General features: G+C 34.7%; 3 protein-coding genes across 4 annotated transcripts; all 3 read left to right on the top strand.

Moving 5' to 3' along the window:
• Window positions 1-13,181: 13,181 nt before the first annotated feature.
• On the top strand, window positions 13,182-16,921 carry ATS (Homeodomain-like superfamily protein). 2 transcript variants are annotated; one of them, XM_059597704.2, is made up of 6 exons: window positions 13,182-14,257; window positions 14,377-14,453; window positions 14,683-14,719; window positions 14,960-15,056; window positions 16,396-16,474; window positions 16,576-16,921. In XM_059597704.2, the coding sequence occupies exons 1-6, from the start codon at window positions 13,795-13,797 to the stop codon at window positions 16,729-16,731; spliced, it is 909 nt and encodes a 302-aa protein (XP_059453687.2). In that variant the 5' UTR covers window positions 13,182-13,794; the 3' UTR covers window positions 16,732-16,921. The 2 variants fall into 2 exon arrangements, with proteins under 2 accessions (XP_059453687.2, XP_059453686.2); XM_059597703.2 differs by having other exon boundaries at window positions 16,393-16,474.
• Window positions 16,922-20,836: 3,915 nt separating this feature from the next.
• Window positions 20,837-23,651, top strand: LOC132185629 (xanthotoxin 5-hydroxylase CYP82C4-like). Its single transcript, XM_059599388.2, has 2 exons — window positions 20,837-21,787; window positions 23,025-23,651. Exons 1-2 carry the CDS (start codon window positions 20,837-20,839, stop codon window positions 23,649-23,651), a joined length of 1,578 nt encoding a protein of 525 aa, XP_059455371.2.
• Window positions 23,652-25,096: 1,445 nt separating this feature from the next.
• Window positions 25,097-27,186, top strand: LOC132184963 (cytochrome P450 CYP82D47-like). The gene is made up of 2 exons (XM_059598762.2): window positions 25,097-26,020; window positions 26,484-27,186. The coding sequence occupies exons 1-2, from the start codon at window positions 25,097-25,099 to the stop codon at window positions 27,105-27,107; spliced, it is 1,548 nt and encodes a 515-aa protein (XP_059454745.2). The 3' UTR covers window positions 27,108-27,186.
• Window positions 27,187-27,819: the final 633 nt, after the last annotated feature.

Genomic DNA, 27,819 nt, shown 5'->3' with positions numbered 1-27,819 from the left:
TGTAACAAATATTACAACAATCCCCCACATGTTACAAACATTAGAATAAAAAGAGATTGAAAGCATGCATCGATGTGGTACTCGAAAGTTTTAACCACACCTAGGATAAATAAGTAGGAACTTAATGAATCGTGGTAGAGTTAAACTCTTTTAACCAAATCCACAAGTTAAACAAACTTATCATCCACATAACTTTCTCCAAAAACAAAAAATTAAATCAAATCAAATAAACAAAAAGTCAAATCAAATCAAATAAAGAAAATTGGGTTGTTCTATAGCGGGTTGGCGCCTTATACAGGCCATGCGCCTCTGGGCTTCATGAGTGCTCTAGAGACTTGCCAAAGTCTCATAGGAGGCGGCACCACCTCCACACTCACATAGGTGGTGTCCATCAAGAATGTGTGCAGAGAACATCCCATCCCAACAAGTAGGGACTATGGACCCATTAAGAGTTTTAAACTCATCCTTACTCATTCTGCATCTTTTGTTATTACACCATAAAATGGCTTTCATGAGCGCTCTAGAGACCTACCCAAGTCTCATAGGAGATAGCACATCCACACTCATATAGGTGGTATCCATCAAGAGTGTGTGCAGGGAACATCCCATCCCAAGAGGTAGGGACTATGGATCCATTAAGAGCTTTAATCTCATCCTTAATCACTCTGCATCTTGTACTGTCTTACACCATAGGGATGGACTCATAACTAATCTTTTCAACAAGATAGTTAATAAACATAAATTGACAGTACCATACCTCATTTCACTTGTGACTTCGTTTCCCATTAAACCTCATTCATGGGATCTCCAATCACAGAGGTTGGGTATCAATCACAGTGTCATGATTTGGGTATCAGTCCTATCCCCCTCGATGCTTCTCTCACTAGCCTTCTTGCTAGTGGCTTGGTCAAAGAATCTGTAGAATTCTTTTATGACCTCACAAAGTCCATGGACATATACCGGTCTCAATAAGCTGCCTCACAATATTGTGCACTTTCTTATTATAAATTATTTGCTCGAGCTTTAGCAGCCTGAAAATCACAATAAACACATAGGTGGAACTGTGTTAGCTTATAAAGACAAATAAATTAACCAATAGGTTCTTAGCCATTCATCTTCAGTTCCTGCCTTCTCCAAGGCAATTAACTCTGACTCCATAGTAAACATTGCTAAGCAATTCTTTTTAAAGGACTTCCAAGAGATAACTCCTTTAGCCAGAGTAAACACATAGCCACTAGTAGGCTTTGCTTATCTGAATCAAAAATCCAGTTAGCATCACAATATCCTTTCAATATAACAGGATAATCACAACATGACAAACCAAAATTAATTGTGCCTTTAAAGTTTCTCAACAATTTAGAGATAGCATCTCAATGCTCAATACCATGATTATGAGTATATCTACTCAATCTACTAACAATATATGTAATATATATCAAGGCATATACAGTTTGTCAAAACATCAAGCTATTAATGATTTGTGCATATTTTTCTTGCAAAACACAATCACCGTGATTCTTAACCAAATATATTTTTGAATCATATGGTGTAAACATAGGCGGATAATCAAAGTGCTCATATCTTTTAAACATCTTTCGAGCATAATATATCTGAGATAAAATAATGTAATAATTATCTCTAATAACCTTAATGTCTAACATGACATTCGCTTTACCTATGTCTTACATATCAAAATTAGATGCAAGAAATCTTTTAAGTTCATGCACAACATCAATGTTAGTTCACAAAATAAGCAAGTCATGAATATAAACAAATAATGACACATTCATTGTTGTAAAACTTGTTATGCATTTACTTGCATCATTAATCAAATATAAATTAAACAATATCACCTTGTCAAACGCCATTGTTTAGGAGCTTGCTTTAATCCATACAAGGATTTCACCAGTTTGTACACTTTATATTCTTGACCGGGGATTACTAGCCCCTCGGGTTGCTCCATATAAATCTCTTCATCATTTAGAAAAATAACTTTGACATCCATTTGATGTACAACAGGTTTATAAATATAAACAATGGCAAATAACATTCCAATATATGCAATTTTAGTAACTGAAAAATAAGTATCAATTAATCAACATTTTGCATTTACTTGTAGCTTTTAGCTACCAAGTCTACCATGTACTTATCTATTGTATCATCCGGTTTAAGCTTCTTCTTAAACACCTATATATAACGAATTGATTTACTCTTAGAAGGTAACTCAACGAGTTCCAAAGTATGGTTAGACATAATTTATTCAAATTCGTTATTTATAGCTTCTAACCAAAAAAAATGCATCAAAAAGAGATTTAATTGCTTCATCATAACATATTGAATAATTATCAACAATATAAGCAATACAATCTTTACCGAGATTCCTTCCGTTCTAGCCCGCTTGCTTTTTTCTCAATTCTTATACATCACCAATAATTTATTAGAAGCAACAGAAAATTCATGAAAGAATTTTTCCTTATTTTTCAAAGGAAACACGTGCTCAAAGAAAATAGCATTTTTAGATTCAATAATAGCATTGCAATCTAAAACATCACTCTTGATAGTAAGGAATCTATAGCATGAACTATTACATGTAAAACCAATAAAATCACAATCATAGGTTTTAAAACCAAGTTTCCTCATTTTAGGTTTGGGTAACATAACATTTGTTAAATACCCCCACACTTCGAGGTATTCCAAACAATGCTTATGAATGTGACAAACAAAATAATGGCTTTCCCCCACAGTTTGGTGAATAACCCAAAACTGACAATTATAGAATTCATCATTTATTCCAATATTCTAATTTCTTTTCATCCCCTTGATGTAGCCAAGATTTAGATGTATAAATCTATCATGCTAAATATTAATGGAATAAACCAAATATTCACAAGAAAATAAATTTTCATTAATAGCTCACAAGTGCTTTAAGAAATGACTTCTATGAGCTCATCTTTCTCTAAGTATGATGTGTCACTTCCTCTTCTTTATTTTCTGTCAATTGACAGTTCTAAAGCTGTTTTTTTTTTTAAAAATATTAATCATCACTTGTGATTTTTTAACATGATCCTTATATATATTATATATATAGGGATTGCATATTTCAAGTTCTATTTAGATTTTAAAATAAAATCTTTTTAACTAAAGCCGCAATAAATATGCAAGGTATCATGCTCAACCATATAATAATCAACTATTATTGGCTCATTGTCATAAATACGAGATTGGTATCAATTTAATGATATGATAAATTTATCATATATCAAATGAGCATCAATATAAAGGAACACCAATAATCACCTATATTTTATTCTGAACCATCATGTCAGGAAAATTAAAAAACTGAATGATATAGATGAGGAATTACCAAATAACTTAATGTATTTATGCTAATCTAGCATGCCATTGCTACTAAAAATGCTAGATGCTATTTCAATTTTGAAATAGAGTAATAACCAGAGGTTCATCACTTATCAGATTCAATATTCATATAATATAAATTTTAATTCAATCAAGTAGTACCTTCATCACTTGATTTTTTTCTTTTAATAAATGAAATTGTATATCGTGTCTTGAAAAATATAAATCAAGATCTATGAATCATAATTTAAGAACTCACAGTGGAGCCAACGATTTTACTCAATATCCTCAAAAATAGATTGTCGCCACTACACACCAACTAGGTGTTGTGAGAACCGATCGACTCAATACCCGCACCACATTTTTTCCTCTTACAATGAGCTTACCTGCAAAAATCTTTAGCAAAGTTGTATTCTCTGCACACATTTAGCAATGCCTATGTATTTTTCTCCATCACACCATGAGAAACTACTCATTGTTATTATTATTAATCTACATGGATGTTTTCCAGCCAAGCTTAGCACAACATAACAAAGAAAATGCTAAGTTCTACAAATCCGTAAAAAGGCTTAACTCTATTTATTGTAAGAATAGTAACCCAACAATAAAAGATTATTTGACAAACAAATTAAATTAACATAAATTTGAGTTCAAATAATCAAAAACTCTTTCAATTAAAATATTTTCACTTTCAATACCTACACATGAGATTAAGCTCTTTTTCTGATAAACAAATCAATTATCAGAATTTTTCACAACAAAATCTTTCCACCCAAGAATTGATTTCATCATTCTCGTATGCGAATTGTATACCACAAACTTTTATAGTATTTGACTTCTCATAAATTTAAATACTATTGTTATGATACTAATCAAAATATTTGTGCAACCATCATAATCAACCTTTAAGATTGTTGGAAATAATTTTGGATGGTGCACAAATTCTCATTGATATAAAATCATTGCAATCTAAAAATTAACAATAAAATAACTAAAATACAAGAGATAAAAAGTAGAGTATGGAAAGATCTCACAATGTGCTATAGAATCACGCAAGAGCGTTGTCCTTAAAGGTTGATTCGTGCCTCCCGGAGTGTATAACTCGGTGCGATCGGATCCTTTGACACGCAACCTCACAGGATTAGACTATAGCGTCTACCTTCGTTAAGGACGCACTTCCAATAACGAAGACTAGTAGAACAACCCTTTGATCTTCTTAAAAAAAAAAACCGCAAAGAGAAAATAGAAATTGAATAGAATAAAATTCTATGCAATTGATCTTCTAAAATAGGACAAAACTCTTTTATAAAGAAAATGAGTTTGCCTTTCTTTCTTTCTTGTTGCAAGCTCACTCTACCATGGGATTGTGGATGTTTTCTTTTCTTTTTATAATGTCCAAATGGTCATAACACCAAAAACGGTAAAACATTTGTTAATAACAAAATGGTCAAACTACAATAAAACTTGTTAAAGACTAACGGTCAAAACGGTAAAAATCAATTAAAACTAATTTTTATTTAATAACTCATAACCAAGTAATAAATACAAACGGTCATAAAAGTTATATCTCATAACCAAGTAATAAACACTAACGGTCATAAAAGTTATATCTTATAACCAAGTAATAAATACAAACGGTTATAAATCAAAATGGTTAAAGATGATTTTTATTTCTCATAAAAACCTTTAAGAAGATATTATCAAATGATAAAACATTTCCAAATGACTTAAAATGAATGTTTGTAACAAATATACCTAGATGACAAATGCTAAGATACAATTTAATTAGCTCTATGCACTCGTTTCCATAAAGTGAATTAGACCCATCCAGCCTAACTGAGATAGGCCCAGCCAGCCTAAGTCAGGTTGATCTAAAGTGGATAATGGTTAGTCGGCTTATACGTCTCATTGTTAATGGGCTGGCCTTATTGGGCCAAAAATGGGCTGGCTTAATAGCTGGAGAAGCCCGCCTTTAAGAGTTTTATTATGTGTTACACCATATATCAATTTTGTATATATATTTGGTTGGAGAAATTTTCCCGCTTAGTTTGAGAAAAAACAAAAAACTACCGTTTGAATAAAACATATTGGTTATCATTGGCTATTGATCTCTTCTGCCTCGCCTCGCATGATGTCTCATTATTCTACTAATTTTTTTAAGGTAAGAATCTGATATTGTCATGTGTCTTCCGTTTCCCATTTTGAAAGTTTCTTGTTGATATATTCTCTTTTACTAATCCACCAAATGGAACTGACATAAATAAATTCACTTTTATTCTTTTGCAACCAAGCCGGTGTGATATTTTAACCAGTACTACAACATTAAAAAAATAATCATATTTGACTTTTTTATGCTTCTTAAAGTAAGATTATTCTACGAACTCTGTTTAATTTTTTTATTTCTTTCAACTTCACCAGGTAGACAAGGCCGTTCTTGATAAAGAACATCCGAAGCCAAACAAAAACGACTCCCATTTTATTCACACAATATTAATTAAAATGTTATCAATAGTTTTTTGTTCTTGTCAAACATTCAACCTATGACATTTCTACGAGTGTTTAACAATAATTTAGGTTTCGCTTGAATTCAGTTTTAAATAAAATTATAATCAATATATAAAAAGGGTTAAGATCGAGGGGAATGACAGCTCCCAATCTGCCCTTACTCGTTAGAATTGGTACATATATATATGTTTTTTGTGTCATGTTTTAAAATAAATAAATATCTGAATCCCGACAGATTTAATCCAATTAAAACTCAACCCAAGTCAATTCTCAATAATTTTACATATTTAGTATGAGGATCAAACCATATATACGTCATGGGAGCAGGTTATTCCTTTTGGAAAGCAAATGGGGAATTATTTTGCCGATGTTGACAATTTAAGGTTTGGTTTTCTTATACTATATTATTGAGATGAGAAGGGAGACATTTGACAGCATAAAGTGGCGTTCTTTATTAAAAAAGAAAAAAGAAAAATGGGGAAAAAAAAAGAAAGAGTCAAATGAAGGAAAAGTGAGAAACATTGATGAGCTCTAGACCAATTAGTATAAAACAGTACCTTGTATGGTCCATGTGACAAGAGTGGGAAAATGATAGTAAGATGTGAGAGCGCAAGCGATGAGGCAATCATCAAGCTAGGCCTCTAATGAAACCCATCTATATACACCCTGTAATTCCTATCCCCAATAAAAATGGCATGAAAATTGATGTAAAACTAGAGATTCAAAGGAGTGTTAAATATAAAATATTTGTTATATATATATATATTTTAAATGATTACTTATTTAAAAAAAAAAAAAAAAAAAAAAAAAAAAAAAAAAAAAAACTGAAATTAAATAAGAATACGAATGAAAGCATATATTATAAGCTACAAATATAAAGTTTTTAATTACCATAATTTTCAATGCTCTGATGATTGAGGCAGCCGTGAAAACAAAAAATGACCATTCTGAAATTCAGTGGCCATTCTAAAATTCCCAATAAGAACTGGTTATAGGCACACGATGATCCTCCTTTATATGGGTCCCGCGACAAGGGAACAGTCCAACTAATTCGATAATATCTCAACTAACAAAAAAAAAAAAAAAAAAAAAGGAAAAAGAGGAAAAATTAAGGAGTGATAATTTGTAATTGCTTGTTTGATATTTGAATATAAAATTGTATAAATTAACTATAATTTGATTAGTTTGATTAAATTGGCCGGTCAGACCTCGCAATACTAACTTATTAATTTTATGTAATTGCTTTCATATTGAATTTGCAAAAATCGCACATGGCAAAGCATGTTCTAAGAGTCGTCCACGTGAGTGGAGCGACATTGTTGTACCTCGACAATTCACCTCTTAACGTGATGCTCTTGCCGTCTTGTGACTTAAATCCATGACCTTGGCTCTAATACCATTTGTTGAATTGCACTTTTGACTATCTTATCTGAAAACCAATTGACGACCAATGAAAAAAGTCAAAGTCTTTTATGACATTCAAAATCGCATGTCTAAGAGTCGTCCATGTGAATAGAGTGACACTGTTGCATCTCAACATATGAGAAGTTTGATAAGCTAGCGTTGGTTAGCGTCAACCTTGTAGCTCACTTGAAGGACCTCATTAATTTTCAGTTTATTCCATTTTGAGTTGTTAAGAGTTTTTCAAGTAATAATTTAGATCACTGCAATAAGGTTGTTTTATTGCATTTAAGCAACTTAATTATGTGACAGTTTGTTAGAATTCTACTTGTTTGGACAAGTGTATGTGCAACCTAGGCTTTATCTGTTTGAGTAATGATATGAGAATGATTATAGTCATCTCAAATATTATGTGACATTTAAAATTATAAATATATACAAATTTAATAATGATCATCTCAAATTCAAGACTTTAAGAGAATTTTAGTTCTCCTAATAATATCATTACCCTGCCTGTTTAGATTGCCCTATCACCCATTTGAACAAATAAAACCTAAACAAACTCTAATATATGAAACTAGTCAAACTACCCATTCCAACAAGCTAGTAAAAGATAAACAAACTCTTATGTGGATTTTTTCTCTCACCCTATTTTTAGGTGAGTACTCATCTATAGCTATACGAGCTAGGATGGACCTCACTTGCGAGAAACGTGGAAGATTTTAAATTTCATTCTTTTTGAAAAATAACGTAAAATATAAACTAAAAAAGAAATACTCTGATCGAGTATTTTTAGAGCTTTTGAGCCAAAAATAATATATATAAATTTTTTTTTTGACAAATATCTTCGCATAAGACAGACACTTAAACCTAATACTATAATGTTCACGCTTTGTTGACTTCATTATGGCTTTGGACAACGTGACATATTAAGGATCTTTCCGGATCTGAGTCCATCTAATTAATTCTGCACTCTCCTCATCAATTTATTTATATAACTAAAAAGAAAAAGAAAAAGAAAATAGAAATGTACAAAAAGTCAGCATATATGAGAACATTATAAAATTAATTTCAAGTAATTTCTTTGATTAATTCCCTAACTAGGTACGTACCCATCAACTGACGACAGCAAACGATATGTGGGTTTTGCCGCATAGGACTACTGCCGGCCGATGGTATCCCACAATAGAAAAACGTTTGAATCTTCAAAACAACAAGGTTGAGGTTTGTTTGTCAATAATTATAAACCAATTATGTGAACTTTGCTTATTGTCTGACTTCAATCACAAAGTTTTTTTTTTTTTTTAATTAATCATCGTTGGTTAATTATAATCATATATGATCACTTTGCTCGGTGCTCCTCATCTATCGAGCTAGCTGGCTACGTGGTCGTGTGTGAGGCAATGAACCCACTTCTCTTAATGGCCATAGTGTTAGTGTTTCTATGAAAAAACGTGTTGAAGAATTAAGCTGACTTCAAGTCATAGCTATTGATAAAAAAAAAAGAAAAAGAAAAAAAAGGGTCATATATATATATATATAGCTGTTGATGAATCTTTAGAACTGAGTCATCATCGTGTTGTTAATGTTATATATACATGCGCATAAACTCTAATCACAATGATTTGCTAGATAATCATGTTTTTCAGCCTTGATCTAATTAATTCTGTTAATTAAAACAAGTAATTAATCTTTTTCTCATTTTCTCTTCATTCCTTCACTAACTTTAGCATCATAGGTGGTACCGTTACCTTCCAATGACACATCACTTTGACTTTGACCCTTTTTTGTCTTGCAAAATTTTTATGTGGTGGGCTTTATTAACAGTGCACATTATAAGCTCTATCACTGTGATTAATTTGTTAGACAATGACTAGCTGTACTATATATAGTCAGCTAGCCTTGATCTTGGATTTCTTAAATCTGTGGACATAATTCATCTCGTCTCGAAAAGATAAAAATAGTCATATAATTAATTATACGTACACGACATGACGAAATTTTGGCTGGACGTAGTAGCTTGAATTTGTTCCAGTTAGAATATATATAGTACTGTAATGTCCCGGTGCACGTCAGCCTAAACGGCGTTGATTTCGGTGATTCCTTCCTTTCGTTTTTGTCTTTTCACTGATACTCAAAGGAAGGGGAGAGGGTGTAGAGAAAAGCCAGATTCGAATTTGAATGCCACACATGCTTGTTTAGCTGTATCCTAATCTCACGAATAACCATGCCATTCTTCGGATTAGGTGGGAAAATTTTATTTTATTTTATTTTTGTTAAATAATGATGCCAGAGAAATTACAGCTTTTAAAAAGATAAGTAAAAAAAAAAAAATTCCAGAAAATTAATGGATGAAAATGAAATCGATCTCTGGATCTTACTAAAGAATGTAAAAATTTGTTAATTCAAGCCACTTGCCATGCACGTGAATTGAAGAGATGAACACAGCGGTATCAATGAATTGAACCACATCTTTTGCCGGGTGAAGCATCGATCTGCCCAACATTAAATAGTAAAACACAAGCAACAGATAAGTTAAATCATTAATTGTTAATTAGGTGATAGAAAATGATCTAATTAATTAATTAATTAACATTCTTTCACTTCTCTTCTTGCGTGGTCTAAATTTCATCCTAACAAATAAGGCTCAACATGTATAATATAATATTTAATTAAAATTAGAGGTGAATTATAACATAAAATATGTTTGTTCTTGCTTGATATGCACGAAAAGAACAAAGTCAAGAGTTAATACGAAATATATGAGTGTTATTAGAATATTATAACTTTTATTATAAGTTTCTTGTAAATTGATGTGACCGTTTATGCGACATTTATCATGTTAATTATTAATCAATTAAATTTACTCGTCAAATTTGTTGTTTTTCATCATTAAGATACTACCTTATATAAATTTGTAAAAGATTATAATAAAAGCCAAAGAACATGAATTTTTTTTTTCTATCCTCATATTAAATTAAGAGGCAAACGGTAAGTAAGCTACATTTTCTTTAGTTAAGATGCCCTATGAAAACAACACGTAAGATAGCTTCAAGGAGAACCAATTAAATGAGGCACTTTCTGTCAGAATTAAAAAAAGAAAAAAGAAAAAATAAAGAAATTAAAGAAACTAGCAGTAAAATAAATCCAAAACAGGAAAGAGAGAAGTCAGGAAGTGTTGTTATAAGACAAACACATGGAATATGGAATATAGCCCAAGGCATTTGACAAGTTTGCAAGTGGAACCATACGGAGACATGTTGACCGGATAATACCCACCTGCAAAACTTAATTAATACTAATCCAACGTGAGGGTTGGAAATAAGAAAACATTTCTCATTTCCCGGAGAATCTAGAGCGCATCAGGCGCTGACCGCAGCTTCGGAAACTATTAACAAATGATTAAACAAATGATTATGAGGATATAAAACAAATTGAATAGAGATTAGCAATGCCTGGGGTTCCGAGCATAATTAGACAGAGAAGGCAGCATACAAAACGGGGGGGTTTGAGAAAGTAACAACAAAGGAAGAGAACAAACATGAGCCTATCGCCTAGACAAGGTCACGTCCATAAGTCACGTGATGGGAGCCATGTTGACGCCGTGGAATATGGTCTTTTTTTAGGATTTCCACGCGCGGGTGGGGCTCGACAGATGTGTAGAGCCAAGGGGAATAATTGGACACGGAGAGGGAATATTGGGGAAGAGGATAGATTGTAGATTGGACAAACACTAGTTGTCGTTGAATTGAAACCCTTGAGGTTTTGATTACACTTGCCTCTTCCACTCCCACTTGCTCATCAGATCACTCCACCTCACGCGCTAATTATACCACCACTTTGGGACAATTCTGCCACTATTGTGCGACCCGCAATTGCATCATACACAGTACAATTATCAACCAGTCTACGTCCACGAGACCCACCATTAATTCATGTTCATAAGCTGTGGTTGTGGATATCACTGACACATCCGGTTTGTTAATATGTTTTGAATGATGATGTTTTTTTTTTTTTGGTAAAACAATTTTGAGTTGTTTCTTCATATTTTTATTTTAAAAAGAGAGAGTGAAAGAGAAAAGAAGAAAAAGAAAGAGTAGCGATAGATGCGGCCAAGATAGTATTGGGTGCAATTGCGTCATGTGAGAGGGCACCGAGCCCCATATTAATAGAGTTAAAAGTCTAGATCTACCTACTTAGCCTTTTTAAACACCAATCCGAGCATGTGAGATTTGAATATTGACCTTTCAAATGAAACTATCCTTGCAATGAAATATCATAATTTATAAAACGTGAATGGATTCTATGGTTGATGATCAAGAACAATATTTATGGTTATCATAATTTTTTCTTGTGTGTTTAAATAATATCGTTCTTAAAGGTGATCATTCACTAGTTATGATATATAAGCTATTGAAAATCAAATTCAATTGGTATAATAATTAAAAATACATCCTATCATGAGTACTCATGCCATACATTATTTTAAAATGGTAGATTATTCGGATATATAGTACATATATAAGAAAGCCAATATAATCGAGCATTCCCAGCAGTTTTCTCGTCATTTTTCCTAAATTTAAGGATTCAAACTACTTTTTAATTCCCTATGTTAAAATACATTCAAATAGCTTATCTTAATCATTCAATATATCATTATAATATTTGTTTTTTTTAATTATGTTATATATATTAGAGGAGAGATGAGAGAGAATTGTGAGACATGAGAGGAGAGATGAGATAAGAGAGAGAATCATTTTTTTTTTTAATAATCATAAGGATTGCAATAATAGAACCCAAAACATTGGGTTCCACTGTAGCAATTCTAATATTTAGGGTTCATTTATGAAGTCTGTTGTGGAATTTTTTGCGATTTTTTAAACATATTCTATAAACTTAAGGAAAAGACTCCCTTATAGAGCGTCGGCTGAAAATGCGTTCATAGTTTAATACGTTATATTCCCTATGAACTATATTTAGATTCTTATCTATCTCATCCTTTTCACAAACGTGTCTATATATATATTGTTATACGGTGTAAGTATTATCATGTTATTTAAATTTTTAAATAATCTTCAGCCAAATAAAATTTAAGCTTATAAATTATCTCTGTTTTTATTTGAATGAAAGAAAAATTAAGAGGTAAGGCAGAGAACGTAATAAAGCATTAAGCACTTAAAGATTGGAAAAGCTAGCGCGTGGGTGAGACAGAGTTGCGTGTGGGTCTGCGACCCTGGTGTCGACGGACACCCTAGCCGCTCCGACAGTTCCTCGATCCTTCGTATCCTTATTTCTCACGAGGCCAATTTCACTGATTTGGGATCGCACGTGTACAGCTCGATATCTATTGGGATTTAGACCAGACTAGGTCCTGGTCATGTAGAATGAGAGACACTAGCCTAGAGCTGGCTATGGTCGGTTTAGCTTGAGTTATAGTCGGACTGACTCCCAAGATAGTTTTTTATTTTTTATTTTTTAATTCTGATGTTCATATCGATAATCAGTGAGTTTGTGCTATCATCGAAAAGTGAGTATTAGTTATGAACATTTCATATTCAATAACAAGGCATCTAATGTTCCGTTAACAAACCAAACTCAATAAAAAATAAAAAAATCCCTAAATTTCCAATTAACATAACAGCATCAAGAGCAATAACATAACCATTGAATTGATTTTTTTTCAAGACCCTAAACTCTCAATCTGCCACGTCCGCAAGGATGAAATCAATAAGGGCAGCTTTGAACAGGGATATTTTAGCCTGCCAGTCAATCCTATTTAATGAAAAGAAATGGGAATATTCCAATTCAAGAAAATCATGAAAAAAATAAAAATATAATAAAAGCAGTAGAATCTGGTAGAAACAGGAAGAGTAGGGAATTTATATATGGGTCGCGATCCATCAACGTAGAGGGAGAGAGAGAGAGGGAGAGAGAGGGACTCCGTTATTCCATAGAACAGTACCCCATTTGTTTTCTCGGTTTCCGACCATTCCCCGCAGGAACCACCACTATATCCCTGCACTTTCTTTATCATTCCATATTATAAAGGAAGATAATTAAGAAGAAAAACGAACATCTCTCTCTATCTCACACCCTGTGTGTGGAAAGGTCTCTGATCCCTTTCTGCAACCATAAATACAGAACTTCCCCTTTTCACTAACTTTTCCTTCAAACCTTCATCCCGAAAAACTCTGCTCTCTTTCTCTTTTCCTTCATTTTTTTTTTATCTGACTAGGAGGCTCTGCTATTTTTTCCACCTCTGTCTATATTTTGCTCTTCCCATTAACCCTAGTAGGATCCTACTAAAAAGCCTATCTTACCCCCCCTCCTCCCCCTCTTCCTTTCTCTCTCTGAATATATGCCAATGCAAATCATGAGGCACTCATTATATAATCACAGCTGATGCCCTTCCCTTTCACCCTTCCCTTCCAAGTTTCAACCCATTTCTTGCTTTCTATTTTTCTTTCCTCATTTGTTCTCTTAATTTAAGAACTCGGGGGGGTGTTTGAGTAAACAAGCCAGATCTCCATCATGTTCCTCAGCTCAAACCCTATAATGATACCTCCATCAACCTTTCCCGACCTTTCCTTGCAGATCAGCCCTCCTTCGGTTTCGGATTTTGAAACCAAGGAACTGAGCTGTGATGGATTAATTACAAGAAAACCACTCTGCAGCAATAGGAGCCCAACCACCGAATCTGGAAGCAGCGGGAGCGATTTAAGCCATGAAAATGGCTTCTACCACCCAGAGAGGACTCATAATCTTGGTCTTGGTGATCAGCCCACGTTAAGCTTAGGGTTTGAAATGGCAGATTCGAGAAACCATCCTCACCATCACTACGATCATAAGCCTCAAATCTACGGCCGGGAGTTCAAGAGAAGTGCAAGATTTATTGGAGGAGTGAAAAGAAGCGTCAGAGCTCCCAGAATGAGATGGACGACAACCCTCCACGCCCATTTCGTCCACGCAGTAGAACTTCTCGGTGGCCATGAAAGTAATAAAGGACAACTATCTCATGTTTTTTTTTTTGTTTTCCCTTATTCAGCATGAACAGTGATTATCTTTTGTTTTATCCTTGACAAGTTTACCCCTTTTTTTTTCCCTTGTCAACAGGAGCAACACCAAAGTCTGTCTTAGAGTTGATGAATGTGAAGGATCTAACCCTAGCTCACGTGAAGAGTCACTTGCAGGTGGGTGTACTGTGTTCAATCTCCATGTCTTTGAACTTGTAAAATAGAGTTGTTTTTCTTGCTCTTCTTCTAGCTACCATTATTGTATATTCATGTCATGTTGACAAGATCCATTTGTAGTGAGGGAAGGAGAACAAAGGGTAAGGACAAAAGGGCATCTAGAGGGTAACTGATGGTTTAACAATGTGGACCATTTTTTCTCATTTTTTTCTCCATGGTGTTCATGCAGATGTATAGAACAGTGAAGAGCACTGACAAAGGATCAGGTAATTGATTCCCTCCTCCTTCCACCCCTCCCCCCCTCAAAGGTCTATTTCTTCTTCTATTATTCTCTTTGTTGGCAAGTTTGGTTATCCAAGTGCGACAAAAAACTGTATCATTTGATCCACTGTATCCCAACTAAAACAAAAATAGTTGGGCTAGGACTGACCTTTGTACATGTGAATTATTGGATGCGTGTCTGATAAAGCTAGAGCAATGGCTCTATCTATAATGAATATTTGCAGGTCAGGGACAGACAGATATTGGTCTCAACCAAAGGCCTAGGCAAGCGCTGGTTGATGTGGAAGCTAACCCACTCACCACGCCACAGAAATTCCAAAGGTGAGTGCATTTGCAGCTAGCTAGCTAGCAGCCGCTTATTTTCTGATAATCGATCACCTGCATCTTCTCTTCTCATTGCAATATAATAATATTTACTGAAATGATGTTATTGTGGTGCATACATGCATTACTATTCACAAATGCCGGGCGGGCTTTTTTTGGTCCAACAAGAGGGTCTGCGTCTTTGTCGATGGTGTGTAAATAGCGGCAACTTCTTAGCGAGAATCTCAAGTCATCATAGATTTTGGTGAATGTGGCCTAGCTAGGGTGGGTTTTCTATAGGGTTAAGGTAGGGGTGATTTAACGTGAGCCCTCGATCCTCTTAACAAATACACATCCCAGCTGATCCGTTGGATTTGAAGTCCTGATCCCAAAACGTCCTAAAAGTCAAGGGTTTGGTTCAAACCTCAATGCTGTTGTAATCTGATGTGTATTGGGATGCCACAACCCATAACCCATAGGACAAGGTTCCTCCCATGCTAATTCATTTGAAATTCATGATTTAAAGTTAAGTGTAGCGCCCATTTTAAATTATAATTATAATTATATATTTTCAATTTCAAAATGGAAATGATCCGGCCTGTTCCTAACCCGCAAGGGTCAGCGCTACTGGTTGGCCTTTTGTAGACTTCATTATATATCGCCGTGCAGAATCTGACAAGAACGCATGCAGGATTAATTTGTGAATATGAACATTGAATTTATCAGTACTTGAAGTTTATCCCTTGGTCGGCAATTTGTCGACTTCATTATTTCTTTGGACACTGACAAAAATGTAGCTGGAGGAGTATAATTTGATTTATGCTTCCATCAATGCTGTATTAACTTCTGAATATGGGCATGCTGGGAGTGACAAAAGTTTGCCCATGTGTTATATATAGTAGTACTTGATATAAGCTGCATGTTAATCAAGGAGTAGTATTAAAATTCTTTAGCTGATAATTTAGCTTGATCCGATGGATGGGATATCAACATATATATATATATACATCTCTAGCTATTTGATTATGTAGCAATGCATGCCAATATATAAATTTTTTCTTATTTACTCTTTCTTAGAATAAGTGAATTATCATACCAAAAGCGCTGGCACTAGATACCCCCTGTTCCATTTCTGTGGGCAGAATATATATAGGTTTTCAATTTGTTCTTCCGAGATTTCTTTTTCATTTGTCAATCTTATTTCTTTTTAATTAACCCAATATTCCAATTGTGATAATAATAATAATAATAAGTCTCTTAGTTATTAACAGCCAATTACCCGTTGAGTATATTATTGCCTACCACATACATATTTGTTTGTCTTGTGTTAATGTCTTCTCGATAAAATTATCAGCAGAATGGAGAGAAGCAGCAGGAGCAGATCAAATGATGAAACTGCTTTGACATATTCTCATATCAAGACAAACGATACCAAGGTATGTTTATATATTTACCAAACATGTTGAATTTTTGGAAAACTAATGTTGTTTCCTTTGTAACTAAATTAATGATTAATTTTACTTTAATTTTCAAATAGGAGGACGGACACAAAGCAGGCCCCCATGTTTCTGGTAGCTCCAATCCACCGTCGAATCCGCTGCTTAATCTGGAGTTCACCCTTGGAAGGCCAAGTTGGCAGTCGACGGACTATCTTGAACCTTCAAATGATCAGCTAACCCTTCTCAAATGTTAAAAACCATGAGACATTTATGTAATGTTCTTAATTTTGTCGTGAATATGGAGGAAAATATCTAATTAATCTGCATGTTTTAGTTCCATAGTGTTTGAACTGTCTCGATTGGAGAAAGAAAAAAGTAAAGGTATTAACGGTACAATTCTATTATATATATAAGAAACATTTGCTGGACACGTGAGTTCCTAGACATCTTTGATGGTTTTATATTTAAAAGGACCTCAAAATTTCGTAGTATTCATGATAATTTTCTGGCCGGGGACCATGGGCCGTACTCGGGCATGGCAGGCCGTAATAGGGTCCTCATTAAGGACAGGTGGGTCAAGTAATAGCGAAGTGTTAGAATATGATAGCAGAACAAAATTTTTTAACCATTACTTCAATTAAATATTTTATATGTGTGCTTTATTTATTGATAAGGAGTTTAAACTTATACGTGAAAAGAGTCTTAAAGAATGAATTGAATAATTAAATTTATTATTATTTTTTTTATCCAGTTAAACTTTTAAAATAATTGATAATTTAACCTAAAGTATCTTCTTTTTAGTGCAATCTAAGAGATGGTTTAGCCTTCTACCTAATCATGGATGATCGTGGATTTGAATCCCATGGCAGAATATGGACACGACTGCCAATGCACTTTTAAATAGTTGCAAACGCCTTGGAGAAATTAATTAATGAGATTGTTAATGAGTACGTACTGCCTCGATTGATTTTGAGTTTTCATTAGTCAATTTTAGAACTACATGAGAAGATAATATTGATGTAGTTATAATTTTATGATTTAATTTGAAATTAAGATCAAACTTTAAAGATCAATTTGGAGAAATCACATGATTTAAGGACAAAAATATTAGTTTAATAAATTGAATTAAAAAACTTCTCTTTAACCCAATTTGAAAAAAAAAAAAAAAAAACTTTTACTAAAAATAAGTACACAACAACTTTTTAAGCGGTAAATGGAGAATAATGCTAAAAACTACACCTTCATTCCACTTGGTTGACGTGATAGCGTCCATCAGTCATTGTTTAAAATAAATAAATTAGAAACTACACTAGTTTTATCCCTTTATTATCTCACCAATGTCTCCATCAATTCTTGATTTTTTTTTTTTTGTTCAATAAGTGACATTGCCATATCAATATGATGGGATAACGATGAAACTGATTAAAAAAAAAAAAAATTCAAGGGCGTAAGAAGGATGGAGGTATATGTCTCTCATAATTAAACTAAATATCCAAAGCTTCATTCATTTTTAAATTTTGATTTTTTGATTTTTTTTTTTTTTTTTGGGTCAGATTCTGGAGTAGTAGTGTAGTACCAAGAACTTTACATAGTTTGCTGATGTCTTTGGGTCCCATATATGCGAGATAATATGGAGGCCGACATTGGGTAGTTTACAAAACGGTGTCAGAGGGTAGTGAGGACCACAGCCAAATTACAGGCCTCGTGCTCATCACACGGCCCACATAGCAAGCCTACAGCATTCAATTAAGGCGGTCGGTCGGGGGCTTTGACCATTGCGCCTAGCTATGAGGCATCAGCAGCAACAGCAAGAGAAAGAGGAAAAATTAGGCAGAGGCACTAAGGGATTGTTCCTTCTGTTCATCATTGTGGGTTGTCCTTTGCGAAGAAGATGTATCTATTCATATATCTTTTGGGTACACTCCGCTAGATTTCCTGTTCTTCATCATTACAGACACATGTATATCTATCTCTCTCTATGTTCATGTTTGCGTGAAAGAGGATTCTGCCACACAAAAGTATGTCCATCATCATCTCACCATCCCATTTGTCCCTGATCTTCCACTACTACTTGTGCTTGGTCCACTTTCATTTCTTCTTGTGCCTTTTCTTGGGTATTCTCGGCTTTTAATAATTTCCCACCACCCCTTTTTAAATCTTTAGCTGTTCAAGTTATTATAGTTTTCGTTATATATAATTTTTTTACAAATTAACCTGGTACGTAGTTTATGTTATATTTATCACACGAATGAGGTAATCTACATGATATTTACCACGTCGATCACTAAAATATAAATTATTTCTCCAATTTATAATATATAAAAGGTGATTTGTTGGCTTCAATCTGATTATAGTTGGTAAAGAAATATGCATCCAATTTGGGAGATTACTGCATGTGGTAAGGAAGTATGTTTAAAAACTGAATATAAGACAGTGCTCTTGTGTGTAATATTCATGGTTGTAAATGTACAGAATGCCGGATGTCATATTGTTTTCAGGACAGCCTAGACTATCGTTAGGTGGGTTGCCAGGGTTGGTGCTTGAAAAAGACATGAAAATTGATTTGGACGTGTTTGTGTCATGTGTGATTCCTTCTGTTTTTATTTTTATCAATTTTATTTAATTTTTAATTTTTATTGATCATGTTCAACCACATGTTTTTCATAGTCACCAGCAGCCCGTGGTTGATAATTTGCTCTGTTTAAAGGAGCAATATTTTTATAAATTAATTGATTTTTTGATGACGTTGAAAGTCACACGGCAAATTTTTTTCTCTAACCCAATTTAAAAGAAAATTTTGTTCATTTACTAAATTTTTTTCTACCTCCAACATTAAACAGTACTGATAATTGTTTTGGGGATGATGGCTGATTTCATTTGTAGCAATGGAAGTGCATTTATTTATGGGAATTACAGAGTCAGGTTTTAATCAAACTGTACGTGGTGGATGAACGAGAGGTGACACATGAACATGTCACAAACATTTGAAGATGACAAAGTCAAAGTGGCATGAAATTTGCATCACGAGTACGTGATGTTTGACCACCACCGTTCATTTCCCAAGTGGTGATCAGTACTTAAGCATAAGGAATCTAAAACGTTTTAAATATGTAAGGTCAACTAACCTATACGTACCCAATTATATCATATATACAATTATATATATAGATCGATGAATATATTACTCGATAGTTAATTTGTTTCGTGCAGGAAAATGAGTTACCTGACCTGATCTATTTTATTGTGTACGTTAAAGAATATTTTAAGATTTTATTGTGTTAAAGAATTACTTAAATGATTAAACTTATAATTTTTTATTAGTTTAAGTTTTTAAAATAAGTAGTGGTTCATATATCGTATTAGAGCAAAGATCATATAGGTTTGAACTATATATATATATATGACTCCATAGTTTATCCAAATTTTCAGTTAAATATTAATTATATGTGTTGAATTTCTCTTGTTGATGAAGCGTTTAAGCTCAGATGTGATAAAGAATGTTAAAATATTAAATATATAATTACATGCACTATTTTCCATCAACTAACTTTTAAGATAAGCTGTGGTTAATTTAACTCTATAATTCAACATTACAATAGTCGGCCAAAGGATACTGCCAATTTATGACCAAACTTATACATGAATTTGGCTTATATGCTGTAAAAAAGTACTAGCATATGCGTTGTAATTTTTTCAACCATTTCGATTTAATATCATTATCTCTCTTTTATTCATAAAGAACTTAAAATTAAATCTGGACCACTAAAAAAACTATAGCACGCATAACACTCATCCTAGTTCTTTTTGTAAGAATATTATTGAATGATCTATTGATGGAAGGATTTACTCCCGTTAGGGTGGAAATTCGATGCAGGACCAAAGAGAAAGAAGAATCAGAAAATGTAAGAAATACAGTAATGTTATTAAACTATTCTGATCCTCACCCTATTTATAGAGTGCATGAAGAGTCGCATTGTTTCTCTTTTAACTATAATCTCCATGAAAGTTAGCATCCTCCATGGAGATGATTAGGTGTGGGGTTGACCACGCTTAAGAATAGTCACCAACACTTTTGTGTGTACATATTCAATAATATGAAAGAACTCTAACAAATGGCCGGCTCAGACGAATTTATTGGTTCTACAAATTAAGTTAAACAAATTTATATCTTTTTTATTCTTAAATGCCCTAGTTGAGGGAACCCATGCATGCATGCATGCTTCTTGCCAGAATTAACTTCAAGAATTCGGTAAGTATATGTATCAAGCATGCCACTTCAGTAGAAAATGCTGTCGCAGTGGACTTATAAATTGACTTGGGATTCATGTTGATATGTGTATATCTTACTGTTGAATTCCCATGGATCCTTATCTACAATTAACTGCCATTGTTGTCTTCGTTTCCTTAATCTTTTACTTGTTGTGTTCATTGCTTGAAAGGAAAAGGAGCAAAGAGGCTCCTGAACCAGCTGGTGCCTGGCCAATTATTGGCCACCTCCACCTTCTAGGCGGCGGTGATCAGCTTCTGTACCGAACCCTTGGAGCAATGGCGGATATGTACGGCTCCGCATTTAGTATCCGCCTTGGCAGTCGCCGTGCTTTTGTTGTGAGTAGCTGGGAAGTAGCAAGGGAATGCTTCACCGTCAATGACAAGGCGCTTGCTTCACGCCCTACCACCGTAGCCGCAAAGCTCATGGGCTACAACCATGCCGTGTTTGGATTCGCACCCTACAGCCCCTTCTGGCGTGAGATGCGAAAGGTTGCAACGCTTGAGCTTCTTTCGAACCGCCGGCTCGAGATGCTCAAGCACGTTAGAGCTTCTGAAGTTGAGATGGGGATACGGGAGCTGTACACTTCATGGGTCCAAAATGGCTCCCGTCGTCCATTGCTTGTTGAGGTTAACCGGTGGTTAGATGAGTTGACACTTAATGTGGTGGTCAGAATGGTGGCCGGAAAACGTTACTTTGGGGCCTCGGCTGCCAGCTGTGACGATGGGGAGGCCAGGAGGTGTCAAAAAGCGATCAGCCAATTCTTTCATCTAATAGGAATTTTTGTGGTGTCGGACGCACTTCCGTTTCTGTGGTGGTTGGATTTGAAGGGGCATGAAAGGGCGATGAAGAAGACGGCCAAGGAGTTGGATTCCATACTTGGAGGGTGGCTGGAGGAGCATCGTCAAAGGAGAGTTTCTGGTGAAGTTAAGGCTGATGAGGGTGAGCAGGACTTCATTGATGTGATGTTGTCACTTCAGGAGGAAGGTCAACTCTCAAATTTTCAATATGATGCAGATACTAGCATCAAGTCTACCTGCCTGGTATGTTGATTGTTGATTTTCATTGAAGAATTTGAATTTGTGGTTATATAAATTAGCTAGAAAAACTATTCTTGGGCTTATTAATTCCTACACTAGCGGTGACGATATTGGCCACCCACAGAAGTTCTGGGTTGAGCCTTTTGTGCCATCTCAAGAACAACAGGCCCATGTGTTGGCCCAATTCTTGGGTCGGCATACCTGCCATATTAATTAACATATATACGTAGCTCACTAAGGGTCTGTTTGGGATTGCGTTTGAGGGGTTTAAAAGTGCTTTTAATACTCAAAAAGTCCGTTTGAAGAAAAAATTACTCGTTTGGTAAAATTAATTAAAAGCGCTTTTAAGGATCCAAAAAGCCTAAATTTGGTCAAAAAGTACTTTTCGCAAAAGCTTCGAATGAAGCTTTTGTCTAAAAGCTCTTTTTGACTTAAAAGCTCAATTTCTCAAACGCAATCCCAAAGAGGCTCTAAGGGATAAGAAGGCTTAGGGCTTGTTTGAGATTGTATTTGAGGGGTTTAAAAGTGTTTTTAACACTCAAAAAGTCAATTTAAAGAAAAAACTACTCGTTTGATAAAAAAAATTAAAAGTGCTTTTAAGAGTTCAAAAAGTCTAAAAATGGCCAAAACACACTTTTGACAAAAGTTTAAAAATGATGTTTTTGCCAAAAAAAAGTTTTTTTTGACTTAAAAGCTCTATTTCTCAAACGCAATCTCAAACATGCTCTTACATGTTTTGAAAAGCTTAAAATGTAGGACTATTTTGTTTTAGGTTGTTTGAATTTCTATGTTATTCAGAGAACTTATAATAATAGGGGCCAACAATTCAGCCCGAAGAGTTTGAGGATTTTAGTTGAAACCTAGCTAACATTCTTTTAAAAAGTTCTACCCTTTTAAGAACTTTGTTTGAGTAACATAGACATTTGAAAAGTTTGAGAATAACCCATAAATTATTATATATACGGTTTAAATAACATAGAAATTTGAGAAGTACTCTAAGAGAGGGGGCTACAAGCTAGGCCTATCTGCTTTGAGTAGCCTAAAATGTAAAATTCTTTGCCTCTCTTAGTTTGCCCAAATTTAAGTGTTATTCAGAAAGTTTAATAACAAGGGATCGAAGGGTTTTAAGGATTTTTATGATAGTATATGTCATATGTGCATTATTAGTACTATATATTATATATTTTGGATTACTTACAGTATATATTTATCTTCATTGTGTTTACAAAATTTTATGCAGGCGCTTATCCTTGGTGGCAGTGACACTACAGCAGGGACACTGACATGGGCGATCTCATTACTCCTGAACAATCAACATGCGTTGAAGAGGGCACAAGAAGAATTAGACCTTCATGTTGGTATGGACAGACAGGTTGATGAGTCGGACATAAAAAACCTCGTTTATCTTCAAGCCATTATCAAGGAAACTCTCCGCCTATACCCAGCCGGTCCCCTCTTAGGACCGCGGGAAGCATTGGAAGATTGCACCATTGCTGGCTATCGTGTGCCTGCTGGCACCCGATTGGTGGTAAACGTGTGGAAGATTCAAAGAGATCCAAGGGCTTGGATCAATCCGTGTGCTTTCCAGCCAGAGAGATTTCTCGAAGCCCATGCGAGCGTTGATGTTAGAGGTCAACACTTTGAACTTATGCCCTTCGGGTCTGGCAGACGGTCATGCCCAGGTGTCTCGTTTGCGCTCCAAGTGCTTAACTTGACACTTGCTCGTCTACTTCATGGCTTTGACTTGTCAACCCCATTGGATGAAGCTGTTGATATGACTGAAAGCCCGGGATTAACTATTCCAAAAGCAACTCCATTAGAGATTCTCCTGACACCACGCCTTCCTGCTAAACTCTATGGCTATTAAAGTGTTTGTTACAATTAAAAAAAAAAAAAAAAAATGAAAATGCATTTAAGTTTTTAAATTATTTCTAAGGAGTAGTTCAATTAACTAGGAATTACGCCTTATGAAACGAAAATCACTAGTTCGAATCTCTCTCTCCCATCTTGTGTAGACATGTCAAAAAAAAAGTTTTTAAATTAAATTATAATGAATAATCCCGCGCTATGCGCGAGTTATGAGCTAATAATAATATAATATATCAAAATCTGATCACTTGGAGACTGTCCAAGTGTCTATCTTTTCAACAAACTTGTATTCGGTCGATGTGGTAGAGGTTCGCACGGTGAAGGGAGATCTATTGATCATTATTATAGCGTAATAATAAATTAAGATTTTTGAGCAAAGAAAAAAGAAACAAGATTGACAACATACATGAATTAATTAAGAGGATATTTATGTCACTGACATATCCACTCGAATATATATGAAAATTTGATTAGTCTTACATCTTAAAAAGTTAATTAGAAGAATGGTTTTAAATTAATTTTTTAATATTTAATATAAAATTTTTTTATCTTAATATTTTGTGATTAAAAAAAGTCTTATTTTAACATTTTGTCGAAGGCTTCATATTCTATTGAACCGTCCCTTGACAATTTAGGGGGATCGCATCGAAGATCTAAGGTTGAAAAGTCAGTGAAAGAAAATAAAAGAAAAGAAAAGAAAAAAAATTGGTCCCTTTGTCCCTTACGCCTAAAGTCAACAAAAATCACTACAACAAATTAAGGATGACACCTTATTGCGTCCACGTCTTCTTCCCATGTTCGTCCCTAATCTATAAGATAACTTATTAAAATTTCATGATTAGGTAGCGCCAAATTAATGAGCTTTAATGAGTTTTTTATTCACTTTATTGTCATTAATTATCATGTTCACTCCTAACCCGGCCAATTAAAATCATAATATACAAAATAATAGCATTGAACCTTACAAGACCGCAATGTAGTGGTATAGCGTAACAGTAAAAATTATTATTAAATTTTGAACAATTAATTTGTATATTTTACATTAATACATGAAAATACATGTAACATTTCTAAAAAAATAAATGATAGCATTATTAAAGTATACACAAAAGAACTAAGTTTTTAAGGAGTAGCTCAAACGGCTATAAACCATGCCTCATGAAGTGGAGGTCATTAGTTCGAATTTCTCTCTTCCTTTCCTTGTGTGGACATGTAAAAAAAAAAAAAAAAAAAAAACAGATAATGGTAATATTTTTGTTTTATTGCATTTAACTATTTATATTTTACACGGCAATCGGCATACATGGTATTACTTTATTTAAAATATTTTTAAATGATGTAAATTTGAACCAAGCAAGTATAGAAGTAAGTGAAACTGAGAGGGCCTTCAACAACTCAAGCCAAAGATCATATCTCTCCCGTAAAACAGTGTGATCGGCTACAATGGGTTTTCTGCAGCTACCAAACCTAAACACAATCATAGCTGGATTGTTTGCCATACTTGTAGTAATTGCCTACTTGATCCAAAAGAGGTCCGGAGCTTCTAAGGGAAAAACAGCACCCGAAGCTGCTGGCGGATGGCCTCTAATTGGTCACCTGCGGCTATTAGCCGGATCTCAGCTCCCCCACATCACTTTGGGAGCCTTGGCCGAAAAGTATGGACCAGCCTTTACCATTCGGATTGGGGTGCATCCAGCCTTGGTGATAAGTGGCTGGGAGTTGGCTAAGGAGTGCTTCACCACCAACGACGTCGCCCTATCTTCTCGTCCCAACCTTGTTGGTTCCAAACACTTGGGTTACAACTATGCCATGTTTGGATTCAGCCCCTATAGCTCTTATTGGCGTGAGATGCGCAAGATAACCACCTTGGAGCTACTCTCAAACCGCCGACTCGAGCTACTTAAGAATGTTCGAGCCTCCGAGGTGATGACCTCCTTAAAAGAGCTGTACAAGCTTCGGAGTACTGATGGTGTTTCAGTGGAGATGAAGCAATGGTTCGGAGATTTGGCTCTCAACGTGGTTCTTAGGATGGTAGTTGGAAAGCGATACTCCGGTGACGATGAAGATGCACGACGGTGTCAGAATGTATTCAGGGAGTTCTTTCAGTTGATGGGGCAGTTTGTGGTTGGGGACGCCATTCCTTATCTTGGGTGGTTGGATTTGGGTGGACATGAGAAGGCCATGAAGAAAACAGCGAAAGAGATGGATTGTTTAGCAACAGAGTGGTTGGAGGAGCACCGGAAGAGGAGAGGTTCAGGTGATCAGGCTAAAGGGCAGCAAGATTTCATGGATGTAATGTTGTCGATCCTTGATGGCGCAGACCTGGCTGGCTTTGATCCTGATACCGTCAACAAGGCTACATGTTTGGTACGTATCTTATTTTAAGTAATGAACAATGCTTTCACCTAGATGTTGAAAGAATTAATAAGATTGATAGTGACACAGATATATACGTGGTTCGGTTTATGATTTACATCCATAAGATTAAGCTATAAAGCTGTATTAAGCTCTTATTTCTCTGAGTGATATTTACAGTATAACATGCTCTTATTTATAAGAGAATCATGTTAGATGCAAATAGACTTCACTCTAATTAGGTGATAGTATTTAACTATTCATCTGTAATTTAGTGATAACCTTCAAGTATAACTCAATGATATTTTTCAACTATAAATCTGTAATAGTCTTAAAGTATAACTATAATTCTAGTCTTAAAGTATAACTATAATTCTTGAACTCGATAGTACTCTATCAGATGTGACCTGAATTTTTGTTATAAGAATCACTAATTTTTTTATCTACAGTTACTAACAAAAATTGCGTCATGTAGAATATGGTATCAGCAGGCTCGGACACAACCATGGTCACTCTGACGTGGGCACTGTCAGCATTGTTGAATAATCGGCACGCTTTAAGAAAAGCCCAAGAGGAAGTGGACATCCATGTGGGCAAGGAAAGACTAGTCAACGAAGAAGATATCAACAAATTGTTGTATCTCCAAGCCATCGTCAAAGAGGCTCTAAGGCTATACCCACCTGTGCCTTTCTCTGGGCAACGAGAATCCACAGAAGACTGCACCATTGGTGGCTACCATGTCCCAAAAGGCACCCGTCTGGTGGTCAATCTTTGGAAGATCCAGACAGACCCTCTGGTGTGGTCTGACCCATTTGAGTTCAAGCCAGAGAGATTTCTCACAACCCACAAGAATTTCGATGTCAAGGGTCAAAATTTTGAGCTCATCCCCTTCGGTGCCGGTAGAAGAGTGTGCCCTGGGATATCTTTCAGCCTTCAAATGTTGCACTTGACATTAGCTAGTCTGATACATGCGTTTGATATTTCAACTCCATCAAACGCTCCAGTTGATATGACTGCAACCTTTGGATTAACAAACATCAAATCCACGCCACTTGAGGTTGTCGTCAAACCTCGCTTGCCACCAAATCTTTATGAATAAATATTGTACTACTGCAGTTTGATGAAAAACAAAAAGCTAGGCTTGTCTCAGCAACGTTTACTTTCCTTAATTTCTCTAATAATATTACTGGTTGGGGAAAGGATAACCCATATAGTTTGGTTTTGTGATAAGGCTTAATTAGTAATTGTATGATGTACTTTGTTCGATCGGTTGCGTTAGGTTGTTTGGTTTTATTTATTTATTTTATTTTTGCACAAGAGGAGAGGAGATGGAGATTCAAACTATTAACCACCACTTCATGAAATGTGATTTTCAGCTAATTAAGCTACATACCCCTTAAAACTTTTTAATAGAGTATTGAGTAGTCCTATCTTTGTGTTCTTTCGTTTGCGTTTAATGGATTTTTGTTCATAAAATAAAATAAGAATCCATAATGCTGAATAAATTGTAATGTACAAAGCTGCTGCTTCTAGAAATGCTACGGGTTTACAAAAAATTAATAAAGGGAGGGTTATACAGTCACTTTTGAATTTGAAATGATTATTATTGAATTTTGATGTATTGATGATTTTAAAAAATATGTCACATTTGAATTTATTAGAGGATGGAGAAGGTGGCTAAAACTCTCTTACTATTGAGCTGAGAGAATAATTTTTGCTATTATTCATGGATTTAGCTTATGTGTTGTAAAAAAATAACAGCATATATGTGGTAATTTTTTAAACCATTTAGATTTAATTTTCATCTCTCT

Source organism: Corylus avellana, chromosome 7 (genome assembly GCF_965113065.1).
Source record: "Corylus avellana chromosome 7, dhCorAvel1.hap1.2, whole genome shotgun sequence".
NCBI classification, from domain to species: Eukaryota; Viridiplantae; Streptophyta; class Magnoliopsida; order Fagales; family Betulaceae; genus Corylus; species Corylus avellana.
Note: the sequence above shows the minus strand (reverse complement) of the source record. Positions and strands in the feature narration are given on the sequence as shown.